The following is an 18,829-nucleotide window of genomic DNA, read 5'->3' as shown; positions in this document are numbered from 1 at the left end:
CTGTGAGACTGCTGGATGAATGCTGGGTGAGTGCTGAGGTGAGGCTGGTGGATGCTGAGGTGAGGCTGGTGGATGATGGCAGAGCTGGGCGAGAGAAGCAAAGACTGTGAGACTGCTGGATGAATGCTGGATGAGTGCTGAGGTGAGGCTGGTGGATGCTGAGGTGAGGCTGGTGGATACTGGCAGAGCTGGTATGTCTGGATGGGTGCTGCAGAGCCTGGAACGATTGTTGGATGAGTGCTGGCCGAGGCTGGACGATGATGGATGGATGGATGAAGAGGAAGATGGGAGAGCTGAAGAATGCTGGGTGAGGGCTCGGATGGAGTGTTGTAGGGGGAGTAGTGGCAGGCGATGGGGCCTCTGTCCTGGAGGCTCACAAAGGGGCGCACTAAGGGGCAGGCCCCTTAGGTCGCGCGACGCTGGAGGGAGGCGCCGAGATTTAAAGGCCTTTTTTGGCGCCCTCTAATAGGCCTAGTGCCTCTCAGGGGGGCGCGGCTGACTCACCGCGTGGGTCCTGCGGTTCCCTTTCCTTCCGTCTCTGTTTTTGTTTTTGTTTTTTTGCTTTTTCTTTTGTTGCTGTTCCGGTTGCCTCCTCTGCACGGCTTGCGGGGTTGCGAGCGGGCTCTAGCCCCAATCGGGCCTCGGGAACCCTGGCAGAGGAGGAGACGAGCGGCGGCCGATGCCGGGAGCAGAGGGGGCGAGAAGAGGGACGCCGGAGGGAGGCGCCGAGATTTAAAGGCCTTTTTTGGCGCCCTCTGATAGGCCTAGTGCCTCTTAGGGGGGGCGTGGCTGACTCACCGCGTGGGTCCTGCGGTTCCCTTTCCTTCCGTCTCTGTGATGGGCCAATTTATGTAGTTAAATCACTATAGACCAGGGTAAATGGCTTTGAAAGTTGCCCTGTAAAAATCCGATTCACTCCTGTCGTCATCCATGCGTGTGTACTCACAGAGAAGCTTTACGATGTAGAAAAGGTTAGATTGGGAAATCTAATGGGGTGATCAGGCCTTTTCCAGTGCATAAAGTCACAGTGCAAGGCATTCATCATCCTATAAAAAGGATGTCCTACCCCACACCACTACAAAATATATCCAAAACTGTAAAGAGAGAGAGAGAGACAGACAACTGCAAGATAAAAAGCTTGAAAGAAAAAGGTTCATGAGTTAGCTCTGAGCAAAGAGAAGAATGCAGGCAGAGTGAAAGCAGAGAAATATAGCTAATAATGCTTGGCATGAGACCTGCAGAGAATACAGTTAGAAGACAAGATGGTACGTGGCTTGGAGTTACCAGGTATGTGGAGACAAGCAGCATGGTAACTGATGGAATAATTGACCTCTTTAGACATTCACCAAGCTTTTTGGCTTGGTGAATGGCTGTTCGAACCTCATCCACCGTGATAGGTTCATTCAACCAACGCTGTTGTGCTACCGTAATTGAAGGAAGCTGAAACTTGGTACAAAATTTGCTCCAATTGTCCTGATTCCACCCCTCAGACTGATATAGGGAGATATAATATGCCTGAAAAGTTGTTAGAATGTCAGGCATGTTGTTTACAATTTGGCCCTTGGAGGTCCGGATTGCTGGAATAGAACGTGAAACCTTAGCAGATTTGATCAAATTGGCTAGCATTTTCCCCGTCTTATTCCCAAACTGATATAGCTTGAATTGGTAATATAGGACACTCTTTTTCCCTCTCTGATAGAGGAGATGAGGAGAATCTCTGATGGAGATGAGAAGAATCTCTGATGGAGATGAGGAGAATCTCTGATGGATTCTCCTCATCTCCTCTGATGGAGGAGATGAGGAGAATCTCTGAAATACAGCTGACCACACAATTAAATTGTGTTCAGATACTTGGTGTTCATCTCAAAACTTGCCGGAAGTCCCTACCACACGAGGACATTCAATCCAACTGGGAAAGGGAAGCAAATCTCTAGTCAGGTAACAGGATCCGGATGTTGCATAAATAAAATAAAGCTATCAGCAGTGGAAGAAGAGCTGCGTAAACCTGAAGGGCAGTTCTTAAAGGCATTTAAGTGCATGAAGCAGTGCTTTACCTGCATAACTGGCGCTTTTGAAATTTACCCCACCCATGTGCATGCACATTTACGTGCACGCATCGGTCATGCGTACAGATGTACTAGCGCATCTGGAACGGTGTTCTGGGGGTGAAGCCAGGATTTGCACGCATACTTTCAACTTTTATTTATTTATGAGCATTTGGTATGCCACCTTTTCACAAAGTTGGTCTCAAGGCAGATTACAGTAATAATTTAAATGAACAGAGGCTATGGAACGGCTTATAGTCAAATCAGAATTTGCAATTAATGAAGCATGGGGATCAAGCATTGGAAAAGCAATTTGTGAATACTTTTCAAGATCCAGTTGCGTTCCTGTTGTGTATAACAGGGTCCCTCATCAGGAGTTCAGGAAGGTGGAGTGAAGTTGTGGATCTTAGGGGAAGGCCTTAGCTTTTTTCCTGAACTTAAGGAAGCCTGTCTGCAGGTGCAGGGTTAGTGGTACTTGGTTCCAGACTTTTGGTATGTAACAGCTGAAAGCATGGAGCCTCGTGCAGGACAATCTGCTAGAAAAAGTATCCACACAAATAGCCGGTGCAAGTCTGTGTGGGTACTTTCTCCAAGTCAATTTCCAAAGGGAAAAGTTCCCTTTGGAAGTTGACGTAAAGTCTGCAGGTAAAACGTACCCACAGACTTTAACATCTTCCCCGCACAGTCTGAAGGTTTCCCTCATAATTGAAATTGCTTCTGCATAGGAGAAAATATGGACTGAACTGTCCAGCTGTTTACCACACCTGAGGGAAGAGACTTACGCTGGGAATCAGGAAACAGATCGGCCATCTAATCCTTCACATGGCAAAAGTCAGATGTTAGCTGAGAGGTTTCATGGTCCTATATAGTGCACGCTCGTTTGTAATTGCATAACAGTGCTGTCACAATAGTGTGCATTAAACGGTTTGTCATTGTTTGTGTTCTCTAAGTTGGAGATTGTAAGTCTCAGGTAATGACAACAGAGGAAGCTGGTCCTGTTACAAGCACGGCCTCTGGCAGCTGTTACACTCCGAGGCATGGAGGCACGGTCGTCTCTAAAGCTGGTGATGTGAGCCCTTGGGCCATGGCATGACCCAGGGAGGAGCCCCAAGCCACACCGCGGGAGGTGAGCTGGTGCGAGCATGGGTAACGAAAGCAGGACAAGGCTGAAGCAAGGACTAGGGTACAAGGTCTGACCCTCAACCGGACCTGCACGCCCCAAGATGACCAACAATGCAATGATGATTGATGAACAGTCCTCCGACCGTTCCTAGGCCTTTCGGACCTGCCGCTGGGTACGGCAATAGGCGGCAGGCCGGACAGAGGACGAGGGCAGATGAAGTCCTTGGAACACAGAAGACTTTGGACTAGGACTGAAGCGAAGACACTGTAAACAAGGACTGAGGCAAAGACACTGTAGACGAAGGCTGGAGTAAAACATCAGGGAGGAGGACTGAAGCAAGACACCACAGATGAGGGCTGGAGCAAAGACATCATGAACAAGGACTGAAGTGAGACACTGTAGATGAGGGCTGAAGCAGGATCAAGAGCTGGTGTGAGACTGCGACGCAGCGCGCCCTACACAGTCCATCCGCGGGACTGGTCGCGGCCACGCTGGACTCGAGGCAGTACTCCAGGAGGAATAGTGGAAGCTGATACCGGAACATGACAAAGCAACTGAAGAGGCCTGCACTGGGAAGCGCCCTACACAGCCCCCCGCGGGACTGCTCGCAGACCACGCCGGACTCAGGGCAAGTTCAAACAGAGACTTGACATGGACTAACGCAGGTTGCAATGGGCTCTGAAGACCGGGACAACTCTGAAGCAGGATTCGATTCTCAAGGATTAAAACAACAGACTGAAGCAGGAGGTCTTCCATAGGGTTGCGCTGCGGAGATGAGGATGGCCTTGTACTGTGAGGCACCCTACACAGCCCACCTGTGGGACTGGACACGGACCACGACAGCGGTACGCCAGGAAGGTGGACATCAGGGAACCAAGGCATGGAGGCAGAGACGAAGGCAAAGACATCAGGAACATCAAGACAACAGAAGACCAAAACATCAGGCACCGGGGACACGAAGACATCTGGACAAAGAACATCTGGAACATGGAGATGACTGAAGACCTGGATGAAAGACAACGGTAACATGGAGACGAAGCCGTCAAAGCAGAAGGAGACACAGAGGACCTGGACCGGTCAGAAGACACAGACGACTGTGGAACCCAATCCGAAGGCATGGAAGAACTGAAGCAAGGCCCTTTTATAGAGCAGAAGCAGGAAACTGTCATCAGGTGGAGCCAGCCACGCTTCCTGCTGCTGGCCCTTTAAATGGTGTGAAGAGACGCGTGCCGGCGCCTAAGAGAAAGCCTGGAGCAGAGAGCAGGACCCTGGACAGCGGTGTTCACCTGCGTAAGGCAAGGATGCAGCAGGCGGGCTTCGGGGTGGCCTCCAGGCCGCACGATGACGTCGGAGCGGCAGCAGGCTATTCCCTGCCGCTCAAAGAGGATCCAGGGTGGCGGCTCCTTGCCGCAAGAGCGCTGGTAGGTGCAGCCGCCAGGCCGCAGGTCTCGGCAGAACTAGGCCATGAAGAAGGCAGGGAGAGGCAGCCTCCCTGCACAGCAAGGACCCCGGGAGCGGCTCCCTGCCACGAAGGAGGAGCGGAAGCGGTGGCGTCAGCCCTGCCACACAGGGATGGAGACGGCCACGGCCTCTGGGCCGCAGTGAACAGAGTCAGCAGCGTCCTGCCTCTTCGGGGAAGCGAGAAAGGTAGGGAATCTGTTCGCGGGTGCGGGCAGATTCACAACAGGTCCCACTGCTAATGGAAATGAATATTCAGGACTGAGGAAGCAGAAATCAGGAGGAAACCAAATGAGAGCAGAGGTGCAGATAAGTTTTAGCATTAGCCAGGGGGGTAGGGGCAAGAGCATCATTACTGCAAATTGCATTGCGTTAACCCATTCTAATATTAATGAGTTCCTTTGTGTTCATTTGCAGTTTGTCTTCATTAAAGTGGGCTAATGCACTAAAATCTGATAAGTAACTCAAGCGTTAAACTACGTAATAGTGCAATAAAGCAAGTTAATGCTTGCTCGAGCATTAATGCATTTAGATCATAGACCCCTTAGTACAGGGGTGGCCAACTCTGGTCCTAAAGAGCACAAACAGGCCTTAATTTTCAGGATATCCATAATGAATATGCATGAGATATATTTATATGCAGTGGAAAATCTATCTCATGCATATTCATTGTGGATATCCTGAAAATCAGGCCTATTTGTGGCTTCTGACTGGAGTTAGCCACCTGTGCCTTATTATTGTCCTGTTGGCATGGAATTATATTTGTCTATTAATATTTTGGAGGGTAATTTTCTAACAGCCCATGTAGGGCTAAACTGTAGCCTGAATTTTCAAAACAGGTTTTGGGGGGGGAGGGGCGCTCTCGCCACGGAGCAAGATGGCCGCGTGACCTAGAGTTCCCGCTCAGCCCGAGCCCAGCACCCACCAAGACCACGATTAAAAATAAAGACATCAAACCTCCCGATATCGCAAGCGGAACCATCCAAGATGGCCCAGCGAAAGAAAGGACCAGATTTTAAGCAGCTCGCTTTCTCTAAACTCACCAGAATGGAAGACGGGCCTGCTGGCATGCCTGAAGCCTCGGACTCGAGTGAGCAGTACCCGAGGGAGAGCGTGAAATGGGGGGAGCGGCGGTACCGGTACCCGATCTTCCAATGCGAGACGAATTTCACAGATGGTTCGGGGACCTCAGAAAAGAAATGAAAGACAATAAAAAGGAACTTTTATCATCTATGGAGCAATTAAAACAAGTTATGGCTGATATTGGGAGAAGGGTGGATGACTGTGACATGCGCTTAGATGTGCTATCAGAAAAGCTAGAAAGCCTACAAAAATCAGTAAAACATGTCACACATATTTCAGAAGACCTGCTTGCCAAACTGGAAGACTTAGAAAACAGAAGCAGGCGTAATAATTTGAGGTTCAGAGGCATACCGGACACGGAGGCTTACGCAGATAGTGGGACAACAATTCAGAGGTTATGCACTTTTCTCCTACAACAACAAAAAGACAATAGCACAGAACTAGTATCTGCTCCAGCTATAGAGCTGGAACGCGCCCACAGATCTTTGGGCCCCCGGATCAACGGTAAACCCAGGGATGTCATAGTGTGTTTCACGAGATATCCCATAAAAGAAAAAATCTACCAATTTGCAAGAAAGCAATCTGTGTGGGAATGGGAGTCTCACAAAATACAGATCTACATGGATCTCTCACCATTAACCTTAAAGAAGAGGATGGAATTCAAGGAGATTACAGTAGTTCTCAGAAAAGAGAACTTTAGATATCGCTGGCTATTCCCGTTTGGCATTGCAATCACCATTGATGGCACTACCACTAAAGCCAAAAATGTAGAAGAAGCAGCGGCCATCTTAAAAGCAGCGGAACACCACGTGAAAACAACAACTTCAGGTGGTCTAACATCCTCAGCACCTATGGATACTCCTCGATGGCAGAGAGTCCGCAATGGAGGAAAAAGACTTTGAAGGAACTCTGGGGACAGTGCATCCGACCAGGACAAAGGGAAAGGATGATATCATCGGGGAGACATTGAATGAAGATTACTACGCTACAGAATTTGGACAAGATTCCTGATCTTATGGTTCCAATATATGTCATGTTTCAGGTTTCTAATTTAACTGAGGTTTGATCAACATTTGATGTTATGTGTGGTGGGCGGCGGGGTGGGCTCAGGATGGGAGGGGGGCAGGCTCCGTGATTGATTCTGACCCCCATATTTGACACAGAAATGCTACAGGCTCAACTCTGTGTGGCATATAAGAAATACAAGGGAGGGGGAAGGGGGGAGGCAAGGAGAGTGATTCAGTGGAAAATTTATCATACAATGTACGCATGCAGGATAATGTCAAGAGTAAATTTCCTATATAGCTCAGGGATTGGAATGAGTAATGGCATGGGTGCTCTTTATATAGTGGATGAAGAACATTGGGGTGCGGGCCCCAAATTGAGGTGGAATGGATCCCCATTCTGGGGTGTAGACTGGGAAGTGACTGGATCGATAACATGATGCCTATTAAATTATGGTCTTTAAATGTGAAGGGCCTAAACAGTCCGCAAAAACAGCAGTTTTTTAGAAATGAGGCTCAACACTCAAAGACAGATATTATACTTATTCAGGAAACGCATTTGAAGAAACGATAGGAACGTTTACTTCAGTGGCCGCTCTACTCAAGACAGTTCCTCGCAGCGGCTTCCAAGGAGGGAAAATATAAAGGAGTTAGCATACTTTTACACAAGGATTTTCAGGGTACAGTACTCAAAAACGTAGCAGATCCCATGGGGCGTTACCTACTGATACAAATAGATATAAAGAAATCTATACTATACTAAATGTATATGCTCCTAATAGTGCCCAACAAGATTTCTTGGATAGATTAGACAATGTATTGAACACAGTGGAGGAGGGCCATCTGCTTATTGCGGATGATTTTAATCTCACCATCCAACCACGTTTGGATAATTCGTCGAGGGGAGGACTAGGGACTTCCAAGGGACGCAAATGCCTTAAAAATTTATCAGGGACAGAGATGTATTGGATATATGGCGCAGTAGGCATGCCACAACTCGGGATTATACCTTCTATTCACACCCTCACCCCTCTTACTCCCGCATCGATTATTTTCTGGTAGATAAATTGCTCAGCCTTCATATCAGAGATTCGGGGATTGGTCCCATTACGTGGTCAGACCACGGCCCGACCTGGCTGTCTATATAGACACGCAGATTACAGATGGGGTTAAAGTATTGGAAACTAAACATTGGGGTTAAAGTATTGGAAACTAAACATTGGAGGATGACGCATTTTGCCAGAAATTGCATTCAGAGATAGATGAGTTTCAACAATTTAATGGAACAAATTCACATCCGAAACCCCTACTATGGGAATGTTTAAAAGTAGTTCTCCGGGGTAAACTCATATCCCAAGCTTCCTACCAAAGACAACCCAGGCGAAAGCCAATGTGTTACTCTCCGAGATTTCTGCTTTGGAGAAGCAGCACAAAGCATCCCTGTCTCCTAGAGTCTATACTCAGCTCCAGAGCGCTCGCAGTGCATTAAAGGCACTACAAGCGAGTGACATTGGTGCGTCAAGAATATTTTGAATGGGGAAATAAATTGGGTAGGCTATTAGCACGCAAATTGAAGAAACAGCTAGCACAAAATCAAATAAGTAGGATCAAAGCGGCAGATGGTTCCGTGTTGGACTCTGCAGAGACGATACAGCAAAGATTCCAACAGTTCTATGGTAAGCTGTATCCTGCAGACTCCAACATATCTTTGGTGAATATCAAGGCTTATCTAGATAACATCACATTACCCACGCTAACAGAAACGGAAAAACAATATTTTGAGGGCCTTATAACACCCACTGAGCTCCACCAAGCTATCAAAGCTTTCAAAGTTGTTAAAGCACGGGACTCGGGTATACGGGCATGTTTTACAAAAAATTTACGGACCACCTATCACCTTACTTGCTGGAGGCCTTTAATGCTCTTCGGGAAGGGGATACTCTACCTGCTGAAGATAATGTCACAGGTATCACAATACTGGCGAAACCAGGGAGAGATCCCTTGCAGTGCAGGTCTTATCGACCCATATTACTAATTAATATAGATTTAAAGCTCCTGGCCAAGATTTTAGCAACACGCCTCAATAGAGTGATGACTAAACTGACACACCCGGATCAGGCCGACTTTATTCCAGGACGGAAAGCGGCAGATAATGTTTGGAAAATAATAGGCCTTTTATGGGAGACAAGGCAAACTACATCTCGGCCTTATTGTTAGCTGTAGACGCTGAAAAAGCGTTTGATATGATCCATTGGCAATTCCTGTTTAAAACCCTGGAAAAGATGAACTTTGGTCCCAGATTCTTAAATTGGTTGCTTAAACTCTATGAAAACCCGAGGGCTAGAGTGAAGGTAAATGGGGCCTATTCGAAGTCATTTCCAATTTCTAGAGGAACAAGGCAGGGATGCCCCTTGTCGTCCCCCCCCCCCCCCCCCCCCCCCGCTATTTGCGTTGTTTCTGGAGCCACTTACCACGAAGATTCGTGGGGAACGGTCCATCACGGGTATCCAGGTGGGGACAGAGGACTATAAGCTATCTCTCTTTGCAGATGACGTGCTGTTCACATTAACCAACCCTCAACAATCTTTACCAGGAGTCGTAGATAAATTGCTGGAATTTAGTTTGGTGTCTGGTTTTCGTCTAAACCTTGACAAGTCAGAGGTATTAAATATCTCCTTCCCCACAGCATAAGCTACACAACTTCAACAATTCCCCCTGAAATGGGCAGGGTCAAAAATAAAATATTTGGGAATTATACTAGGCACTAAATTAGATGACTTATTTAAACCCAATTACATCCCTCTCATGGCCAAGGTCTTCCGAGACCTAGAAAACTGGACATCTTTGCCTATTTCTTGGACTGGGAAAATAGCGATACTAAAGATGACAGTACTTCCAAAATTTAATTACCTGTTCCAATCATTACCAATCCATATCCCCTATTCCAGTCACTACCAATCCCCTGTTCCAATCACTACCAATCCATATCCCCACCGTTTTTGCCATGAAAACATGGCAAAAATGCCTGTTCGCGTTTATATGGAAGAGGAGACCCCTTAGGGTAGCGCAAGCTATACTTTATAGACACAAGCTCCGAGGAGGGTTGGGGGTACCTAAACTCCAGTGGTACTATGCAGCAGCTCAGCTCGCTACCGTCCTTTCATGGCATATGCGAGGAGAAACTCAGAGATGGGTGGCCATAGTACAAGTTATCTTGGGATCTTTCCCTCTTAAAGCCCTCACCTGGCAACCCAAGGGGACATGGAAGATAGAAGGAGCAATTCCTCCCCCCCTCAAAATCACACTACAGACCTGGGATCTGTGGAAATTTCTCCTAGTGGGCACGAGAAAATATTTCTCTAACACGTATTTATTCCAAAACACTAAATTCTCCCCGGGGTGGGATTCCTTGTTATTCTGCAAATGGAAGCGTAAGGGAGTGATAATTCTGGGTCAGATCAGGGATAAAGATGGCATAATGACATTTGATCGAATTCAGGAACTATATCGGTTATCCCCATCTGTCGTTTTCTCCTACTTGCAACGTGAGGATATCCAGGGAGAACTAATTAAAGGAAAGTCTCAATTTGAGGGATAGTGTGACCACACAGATCGCATGAAGGGTGGTTTATCTAAAATTTATATGTTGCAGGATTCTTTAATGGGCAGGCCAAAATACACACACAAATGGGAGGGAGAATTGGGTATTTCTCTTTCTGATGCGGAATGGGATCAAATATTTCTCCACACTAAGAGGTGCTCTGTTTCTTCCTCTCTTACTGAAAATGGTTATAAAATCTTATTTCGCTGGCACCTCACACCAAACAGGTTGTATAAAGCCAAACTGTGCAGTGATGCTTTGTGTTGGAAAGGTTGTGGACAAATTGGATCTTACCTCCATATGTGGTGGGAATGCCCTAAAGTAAGGAGGCTGTGGTCTGATGTGCATGACATCATACAATGCACTTTACAAAGACAGGTGGAGTTAACCCCAGCCCAGGGTCTCTTGAATGTTCCCGTTGATGGTTCCAGATTTGAAAGTGTATTGATCAATCAGTTCTGCTTGGGGCACGATGCTTTCTGGCAGCCACCTGGAAACAGCCTTTGGTGCCCACAAAAGACTCTGTTACGGAAACTGGGCGTAATGTGTGTGATGTACAAGATAACTGCCCAAAAACATCGTCATCTTCCCAAATTCCGCCGGACATGGTCACCATAACTTTCATGGAGAGACGGGATGCTTCCTGCAGCCTTGGAGACTTCTGCTTCTAATGCACCTTCAGCGTTGCTGTAACCCAATGAACAGACTGACACGTTTGACCACTATTTTTCTAGTTTTTTACTTTATTCATTCTCATTCTTATATCTTCATTTTGCGGACGTTTGATTGCATACGATATGTTACATGTTACATATAATATATAATACATTTCATATAGCTGTACAGTATTTCTCAGATGATGCATATGCTCACGTGCAATTGTTTTGAGCACTAGAATATTATTGTACTTTGTTTATATATTTGGAAATAATGAATAAACATTACACTGGAAAAAAAACAAAAACGGGTTTTCTCAGTACTCGTGCAGATGCACATGCAGAAAGGTGCGCCACGTTTGGAGCAAGAGTGACTTTCTGTATATACATTTGCACACATTCTTTTGAAAATAAAAATGTGCATGTAAATCCTTTCCTCTGCCTCTCGTCAGAGCTGGTAAAAGTATGTGCGAAATGGGGTTTCACACGAAACTATCTGCAGAACCCTCCCGCTTTATTTTCAAAGCATGATTTACACCAATAACAGAGAGTTTTAAGCAGCTAAAGCATTTTGAAAATCAGGCCCTGAGCCTTCTCAGCTTTCTACTTTCTTCCATCCCATACTTCACCTACTGCAGATGTGATCTGAAAATTGCATGGCAATTTTTAAAATAATTTTGATTTGTTTTGCAGGACACAAGCATTACAGTAGAAGACATTTCCAGTCCTGAGAAAGGGAAGGATGAGTATCATTTTGCCATGAATGGACAATCCTATCATGTTATAGTGCAGCATTTCAGCAACTTGCTCCCTAAAGTAAGTTTGAGAAACCAGGTTGCTTTTCTTTATTTTCTTTCTCTTTGTAGCTCACTAACACATTATCCTAGTCTTCTTGCACTTTAGATCTTAAGACCCTCAAATCTGAAAGTTTCCTACTGTTTATATTCACAGATCCATCACCAATACCCATTGTATTCCAGAAGCAATTTCTCTCCAGCCAAGTGTTCCTCCTCATAGCATTTGTGCATAGTATATCAGACTGAAAATTATTAAATACAAGTTCCCCTTTTCTCAGCTTCCCTTTATGAGAAATGTGTGGGTATTATAATGGGCTTTCTTACACTTTCATTGGATGACTCTGATTCTTCTTGGCTTCTTTCTAATGCAGTGGATTCATTGAGAGGGTTTTATCCATCTTTATGGTTGTCATTGCCTGATGTTATATAGAAACATAGAATATGTTGACAGATAAAGACCACACTTCCCAATTTCCTTTCCTGTTGCAATATTGTTGACCCACTTGATCTCCATTTCCTCTCAACTAAGGACTCTGTGCTTATCCTGGACTTTCTTTGCTACCACCACCACCATTGTTTCGTGCATCCACCACTTTCTGTGAAGGAATATTTCCTTACATTAGTCCTGAGTCAAACTTCTTTGAGCCTCAAATCATAACCATTTGTTCTAGAATTTCATTTCCTATTGAAAAATGCTTGCTTTCTTGCCTTCACACCTCCCAGTCATAGCGGCCAAAAATGGGACTGTCATCCAAAAAAGATCTTGTAGTGCTATCCCAACCTGGAGAGCCCACCCACTTCCAATATCTGAATACATAAAAGAATAGCTAGATAATTAGCATCTGGAAATACTTAATTGTATAATTACCCTACTAATACTATACTACAGTTACTGATATGACCCAAACTTTGGGTTTCTTGGATAATTTAAATTTTACATTTAAGACATGGCAGACCTGCAGCTGCCATCATGCGGAATTTGCAGGGATTTCTTCTGGTCAAGGATTGTCAGCAGAATTTGAACCTTGGCTAGCCTGGTTTGTGGCTTGCTGCTCTAACAACTAGGCTTCTCCACCGATGTAAATTTTCTGGTTGTTGTCCATGCTCCCAGCCTGCAAGATGGCAGCTGATTAAATTAGTCAGAAACACATTTTTTTCACTTTACAGCCACTCACAGTGTGCAATCTTCATCTTACATTTAGCCTATATTTCTAAATATTAGGGGCTGCCCCCTGCTCACCAACCGTGCTGGTGGCCTCTCTGCTCTGGACTCTGTGTTCTTGCCTAAGTGGTAAATGCAAGGAATGGCTGGGTGAGGTGACTGACTTGGGTGATGTAATGAAAGGAAGGGCAGGAGAGAGCTGTAGAATATTTGACCCTGCCTCTCCTTTTTTTTCCCTTGAGTGTGTGTGGACATTAAGGGAAACCCCTAAAAAAGAGAAGATGAGAATTGCATGCCAACTTCAAAGAGCATGTTTCTGATTCCATGATATGGATATAAGCGCTGTAGAAGATATCTTATAATTGCTCTGTTGCGGTGGAGGAATGGGGGTGTCCATGTGTGTGGAGCTCAGTGGGGAAGGCATAGAAGGGTATGGGTAAGAAGGCTTGCAGGAGCTATGAGGGTGGGAGGAGGTGCTGTATATGTTGGTGATATATATATGTGTGTGTGTGTTAGTTAGTTAGTTAGTTAGTTATGTACTCTTTCTCCCCTGACCTATCTCTTTCCCAGCTGTGAAGATGGTGTGGGTGTGAGAGTAGGATATGTGAATGTGTTGTGGGGTGAATGTGTGAGTGATGTCAGGAGGTGTGTTGGAGGGATGAGTTTGGATGGAATGTGTGTGTGTGTTTGGAGGCGGGACTGCCCCATCTTCCCCATCCTTATCCTCCCCTCATGTGTTTGTATGGCAAGGAGGGCAATAGCAGGGGGGTGTATGTATTGTGGGGTCAGTGTGAGTGATGTGGAGGATGTGTCAGAAGTATGTGTGATGTATGTGTGCACTGTTTCTCTCTTACACTCTCCGATTTCTCCCCTCTTCTTCCCCTTCTGTGAGTATGTGTGTATCTGTGTGTAGGTGGTATGTGGAAAGGTGGTATGTATTCTGAGGTTGTAGTGGTGGTGACAAGTGGAGGGTGTATGTATCAGGGGTGAGTGGTGGCAGTGTGTGTGGGAACAATCTCCTCCTCACTCTCCTCTCTCTTATGTGTGCAAATACATAGAATTAAATACATAGAATTGAGGGGTTATAAGGGCATGTGTAGGGGGGGTGTGGTGATAGTAGTGTGAGGAGTGTGTGTGTGTCTGTGAGAGAGCTGTGAGACGAGGTGGTGATGGTGTGTTTATGTGAGAGGGACTGGGGCTTGGTGTTATGTGTGTGAGGTGGCTTGGTGTTGTGAAAGGGCGTGTATGAGGGGATAGGGGTGGTGGTGTGAATAGGTATGTTTTCTGGGAGGTGTGTGGGGGGGTATGGGCATGTAGGAAAAGAGTAGGTGGGTGACTGAGTGGGTAAGTGGGCAAATTAGGATGTTCCAAATGAATTCAGTATTTATGCTACACACATCAAACCTGATTGAACCGTTCCACCAGTGTGGTCCAAAGCATTAACTTTAGTGCTGGATTCAATAGAGCCTTTTCAGAGGCTGGCCCCATTCTGTGGAATTAATTGCCTGACCCCCTAAGACAAATTTCAAGCAGAAATGAATTTAAGAAAGCACTAAAAACCTATTTATTTACAGAAGCATTCGGGAAGATCGATCCCACTCAGTAGTCACTAGCCCAGCTTCATTTATGGATACTTAAACCTCAATTAATATCAGGAGACTACCATCTGGATATTTATGTTTGTGTAATTCTTCTTTTCTTTCTATACTTTTATTTAAAACTAACGGTACCCGGCCACGCGTTGCAGTGGCAGAGTCAGGTTCTTTACCCTCCCTCCCCCTTCCCCTTGCTCATTTACCTCAGTCACTCATCCTCCTCCCCCTTGGTCACTCACCCCCCCTTCCCTCCCCTGTCCCCACTCCAACTCTCTCCCCTCACACTCACCTCTCCCCTCATTCTCCCTCCCCTGACACTCACCTCCCCCCTCATTCTCCCTCCCCTCACTGTCACCTCCCCCTGCCTACTGCCTACCCTTCAGATCAGAAAACCTTTGTCTTTCTATTTCTGTGGGAACTCCCCACCCCCCCCAAAAAACCCCCCAATCCCAACCCTTTAAATCAAATAATAACCCCCCACCCTCCTGCCCCCTCCCAAGACCTGGGAAATTAAAATTGTTGGTGCTACATGTGGTCTGTCCCTGGGCGTCTGTGCGCGTTATACAGCCAAATAGGGGAGTGCCTAACCAAATTTGCACTTCCAAATTTGTTTTGTGGTCTGGGGAGGGCTATTTTGGTACGTTCCCGAGATCGTGCAAGTTTAGTGTATGTATTTGTGTGTGAACCTCCCCCTTCCCCCCCAAAAACAACCCTATGAGAAAAGTTCTCTTAAACTAACCACCCCACACTCTCCTGCCCCCCCTCCCCAGCCCCGCAAAAAACAGTAGCCCCCCCTGCCCCCCCCAGAGTTGCTGAATAAATGAAACCTGCCCCCCCTCATGACCCCTCCCCAAGATGTTCGCAATAAATTCATTACCACCCCTCACCCTCCAGACCCCCTGAGACCTGATAAAAATGTCAGTCGGTGGAGCGGGCATTCAGGAGCAGTCCGGGAGCGATGTATTGGCGTTGGTGCATCGGCTGCGAGCACTGAAACAGGTTCCGACGGCCCTTTGCCCTTACTGTGTCAGTGGGGTGGAGAAATGGCAGTGGTAGGACCTCTGACATAGTAAGGGCAAAGTTCCGCCGGCTGCCAGTCCTGAAAATGGCGCCGAGGGGCCCTCGCCCTTACTATGTCACATGGGCTACTGCCACCATTGGTGTCCCGGAGTGGCATAGTAAGGGAAAGGGCCGTCGGCGCCATGTTGATTGCTGGCAGCCGATGGCCGTAGTGCAGGAGATGTGTCCCGGACCGGTCCTGGCCCCCCACTGGAGCCTCCCAGACTTCTGTCAGGTTTTGTGTGTGTTGTGAGGGCCTGAGAAGTAAATACATTTGGCATGTGTGTGGAGGGTGTGTTGGGAGGCTGTGGGAAGTAAATCAATTTGGCATGTGTGTGAGGGGTGTGAGGAGGGTGGTGGGTGTATTTTATCTGTAAAGGAAATAGTTATCTTCCGGCGAAAAAAGTGCACAAATGTGTTAAAATGGAAGTGAAACATGGACCTGGACTGGCGAAATGATTAGTGTAGCGTGTGTTAGTGTAAGGTGTAACAGATGGTGCTTACGTCCAGCAGATGTCGCTGTTTTCTGGAAACACTTAAACCTATTTTACATGTCACAGGTGTGACATATCTGTAATGTAAGTACAGAAGAACCTTCCTGTATGCGAAATGAAGGTTGTGTCCAAATTTATTTATTTATTTATTTATTTAAAAACTTTTTTATACCGGCATTCGTAGGACACATCATGTCGGTTTACAAAAAACTGAGAAGGAAAGGAAATTACAATGAACAGGGGAGGGGGTAACTGGGTGAATATACAAGTATAAGAGAGTATAGTTAAAAAGCAGCGATACAACTATTTGCATTCGATTAGGATTAGATATGCAAATGAACTAATATACAATGTTACATGGCATGTGCATTTGATACATTTAGCATATGGAACTTATTTACAGTGCAACATGGCATGTGCACTTGATATACAGGGAAGGTTGCGGGGTGGGGGGGTGAGGGGGGGAAGGGGGTAGGGGGGGTGGGGAGGGTTGATGAGGATAAGGTAAGAGGATATAGGGTAGGGTGGGATTGAGGTGAATCAAGGAAAAATCTGTTAGGATTGGGTGGAATTAGGGTATGCTTGTTTAAAGAGCCATGTCTTGATTCCTTTTTTGAAATGGCTCAGGGACGGTTCTAAGCGGAGATTGATGGGTAGGGAGTTCCAGAGGGTTCCAGAGGGTAGGTTCCAGAGGGTTCCAGAGGGTAGGGCCCGCAATGGAGAATTTGAAAGCAATCGGTTCAGTGGTTTCTGAGATTAGCGATTTTGTCCAAACTATTTAACATTTTTATTTATATAGATAATAGTAAATTATTCAAATGTGTTTCTCTTGTTATAATTTTTAAAAATTTTTATTTATATTGATCATGAAGTAGATTGTATTTTTATTCTAACTGTTTTATTATTTGTTTTATTATTTTTATCTTATTTGAATTTTTTTGTTACTATCATTGTAAACCGCTTTGGTCAATCTTGTATTGGTAAAACGGTATATATTTTAAATAAATAAAAAATAAATAAATAAATAAATAGGAATGTCGAAGTCTTTACTTATTCTCCTGCTTTAAGGGGATTTAGGTGAGTATGTTTAACAAGACTTCAACAATATCTTGATGTGATGGGAATGTTTTGTACTTCAGGCCCAGCACAGAGTCCATTTAGTGGTAGCATATCTCCCCATCCTCTGTAAATCCAAATTAACATTTTCTCTAAATTCTCACCTCACAAAAAAAACAAAACAAACAAAAACAGCAATTTCAATAGCTTAAAATTCAATTCAATTTTAAATACAAGTTCAGAGAGAATATTCTTTTGAAAGACACACTGTTGTAAAACTGTATAATTTCTATTTTATAGGAAGGAGTTGCTACTTACCCTTTGTTCAAATCATTCAGAGTTGCCATCAAACCATGTCTGACTGGAGACCTGTTTTTCTGTTGCTGGTGGTTTTATATTTTAAGATATTCACAAAAGAATAGAAGAATATTCTTCCTCTACTCATGAGTCATTCACAATTCTCAAGAAACTGTATTTACAGGCCGATTCAGTAAAAACGCGGGACAGCGGACGAACGCCCACTCTCCCGGCGCTCGCGATACAGTATGCAAATGAGGTGGTGCGGTTGAATCGGGCAAAAAGAGGCGCTAGGGACACTAGCGCGTCCATAGCGCCTCCTTTTAGCCCGGAGCGGCGGCTGTCAGCGGGTTTGACAGCCGACGCTCAATTTTGCTGGCGTCAGTTCTCGAGCCCGCTGACAGCCACAGGCTCGGAAACCGGACACCGGCAAAATTGAGCGTCCGGTTTTCGGCCCGACAACCGCGGGCCGAATTCAAATTTTTATTTATTTTTTTATTTTTTTACTTTTTTTACTCTTCGGGACCTCCGACTTAATATCGCCATGATATTAAGTCGGAGGGTGCACAGAAAAGCAGTTTTTACTGCTTTTCTGTGCACTTTCCTGGTGCTGGAAGAAATTAGTGCCTACCTTTGGGTCGGCGCTAATTTCTGAAAGTAAAATGTGCGGCTTGGCTGCACATTTTACTTTCTGTATCCCGCGCACATACCTAATAGGGCCATCAACATGCATTTGCATGTTGAGGGCCCTATTAGTTGCCGCGGGTTGGATGCGCGTTTTCCTCCCCTTACTGAATAAGGGGTAAGGAAAAACGCGCGTCCAAGAGCAGGCTAACAGTGGCTCCGTCGGAGCGCACTGTACTGTATCGGCCTGATAATTAGAACTTTGTGGGTCATATATTGGTTGTACTTTCTAAGTGATTGCTATTGTGGGAGGAGGGGGGAGGCCCCTGGTATGGGCACTGTGACTTGCATGCAATCAGTACATCCTGTGTGGGTATAATAGCACCACCCATGTGATTCCACCCTCAATTCTGCTGTTTTTTTTTCCTTGCAGCTATTATTGAATGGCACGGTGTTTGCTAGAATGTCTCCTGGGCAGAAATCAAGCTTGGTCGAAGAATTTCAAAAGCTAGAGTAGGATTTTCATTGTTTTTCAGGTTGAAATGATGTTGCACATATGTGTGTGTTTTTTTCTATTCTATACAAAGTATATTTCATATCTTTTCATTGAAACACTATATATCTGAGCTTTCAGTTCTTTACTGCTTCACATCTGCACAATTCCTGAGGCATATACATGGCAGAATATATAAAGATATATGACCCTCTTCCCCCTCCCCCCAATATTTTTTCTCATCTCTTAAAAAAAAAAAAGATATTTGGGTAAATTTAGGAG

General features: G+C 45.5%; 1 protein-coding gene across 1 annotated transcript in view; it reads left to right on the top strand.

The window, feature by feature from the left end:
• Positions 1–18,829, top strand: part of LOC115099257 (probable cation-transporting ATPase 13A4) — a 257,489-nt gene that overhangs the window by 154,581 nt on the left and 84,079 nt on the right. The window contains exons 20-21 of the mRNA XM_029616766.1: positions 11,664–11,786; positions 18,488–18,567. Coding sequence (XP_029472626.1) covers positions 11,664–11,786; positions 18,488–18,567 — 203 coding nt within the window. The remainder of the gene's footprint in view (positions 1–11,663; positions 11,787–18,487; positions 18,568–18,829) is intronic.

The sequence above is a fragment of the Rhinatrema bivittatum genome, chromosome 9, assembly GCF_901001135.1.
Source record: "Rhinatrema bivittatum chromosome 9, aRhiBiv1.1, whole genome shotgun sequence".
In the NCBI taxonomy this organism is placed as follows: Eukaryota; Metazoa; Chordata; class Amphibia; order Gymnophiona; family Rhinatrematidae; genus Rhinatrema; species Rhinatrema bivittatum.
Note: the sequence above shows the minus strand (reverse complement) of the source record. Positions and strands in the feature narration are given on the sequence as shown.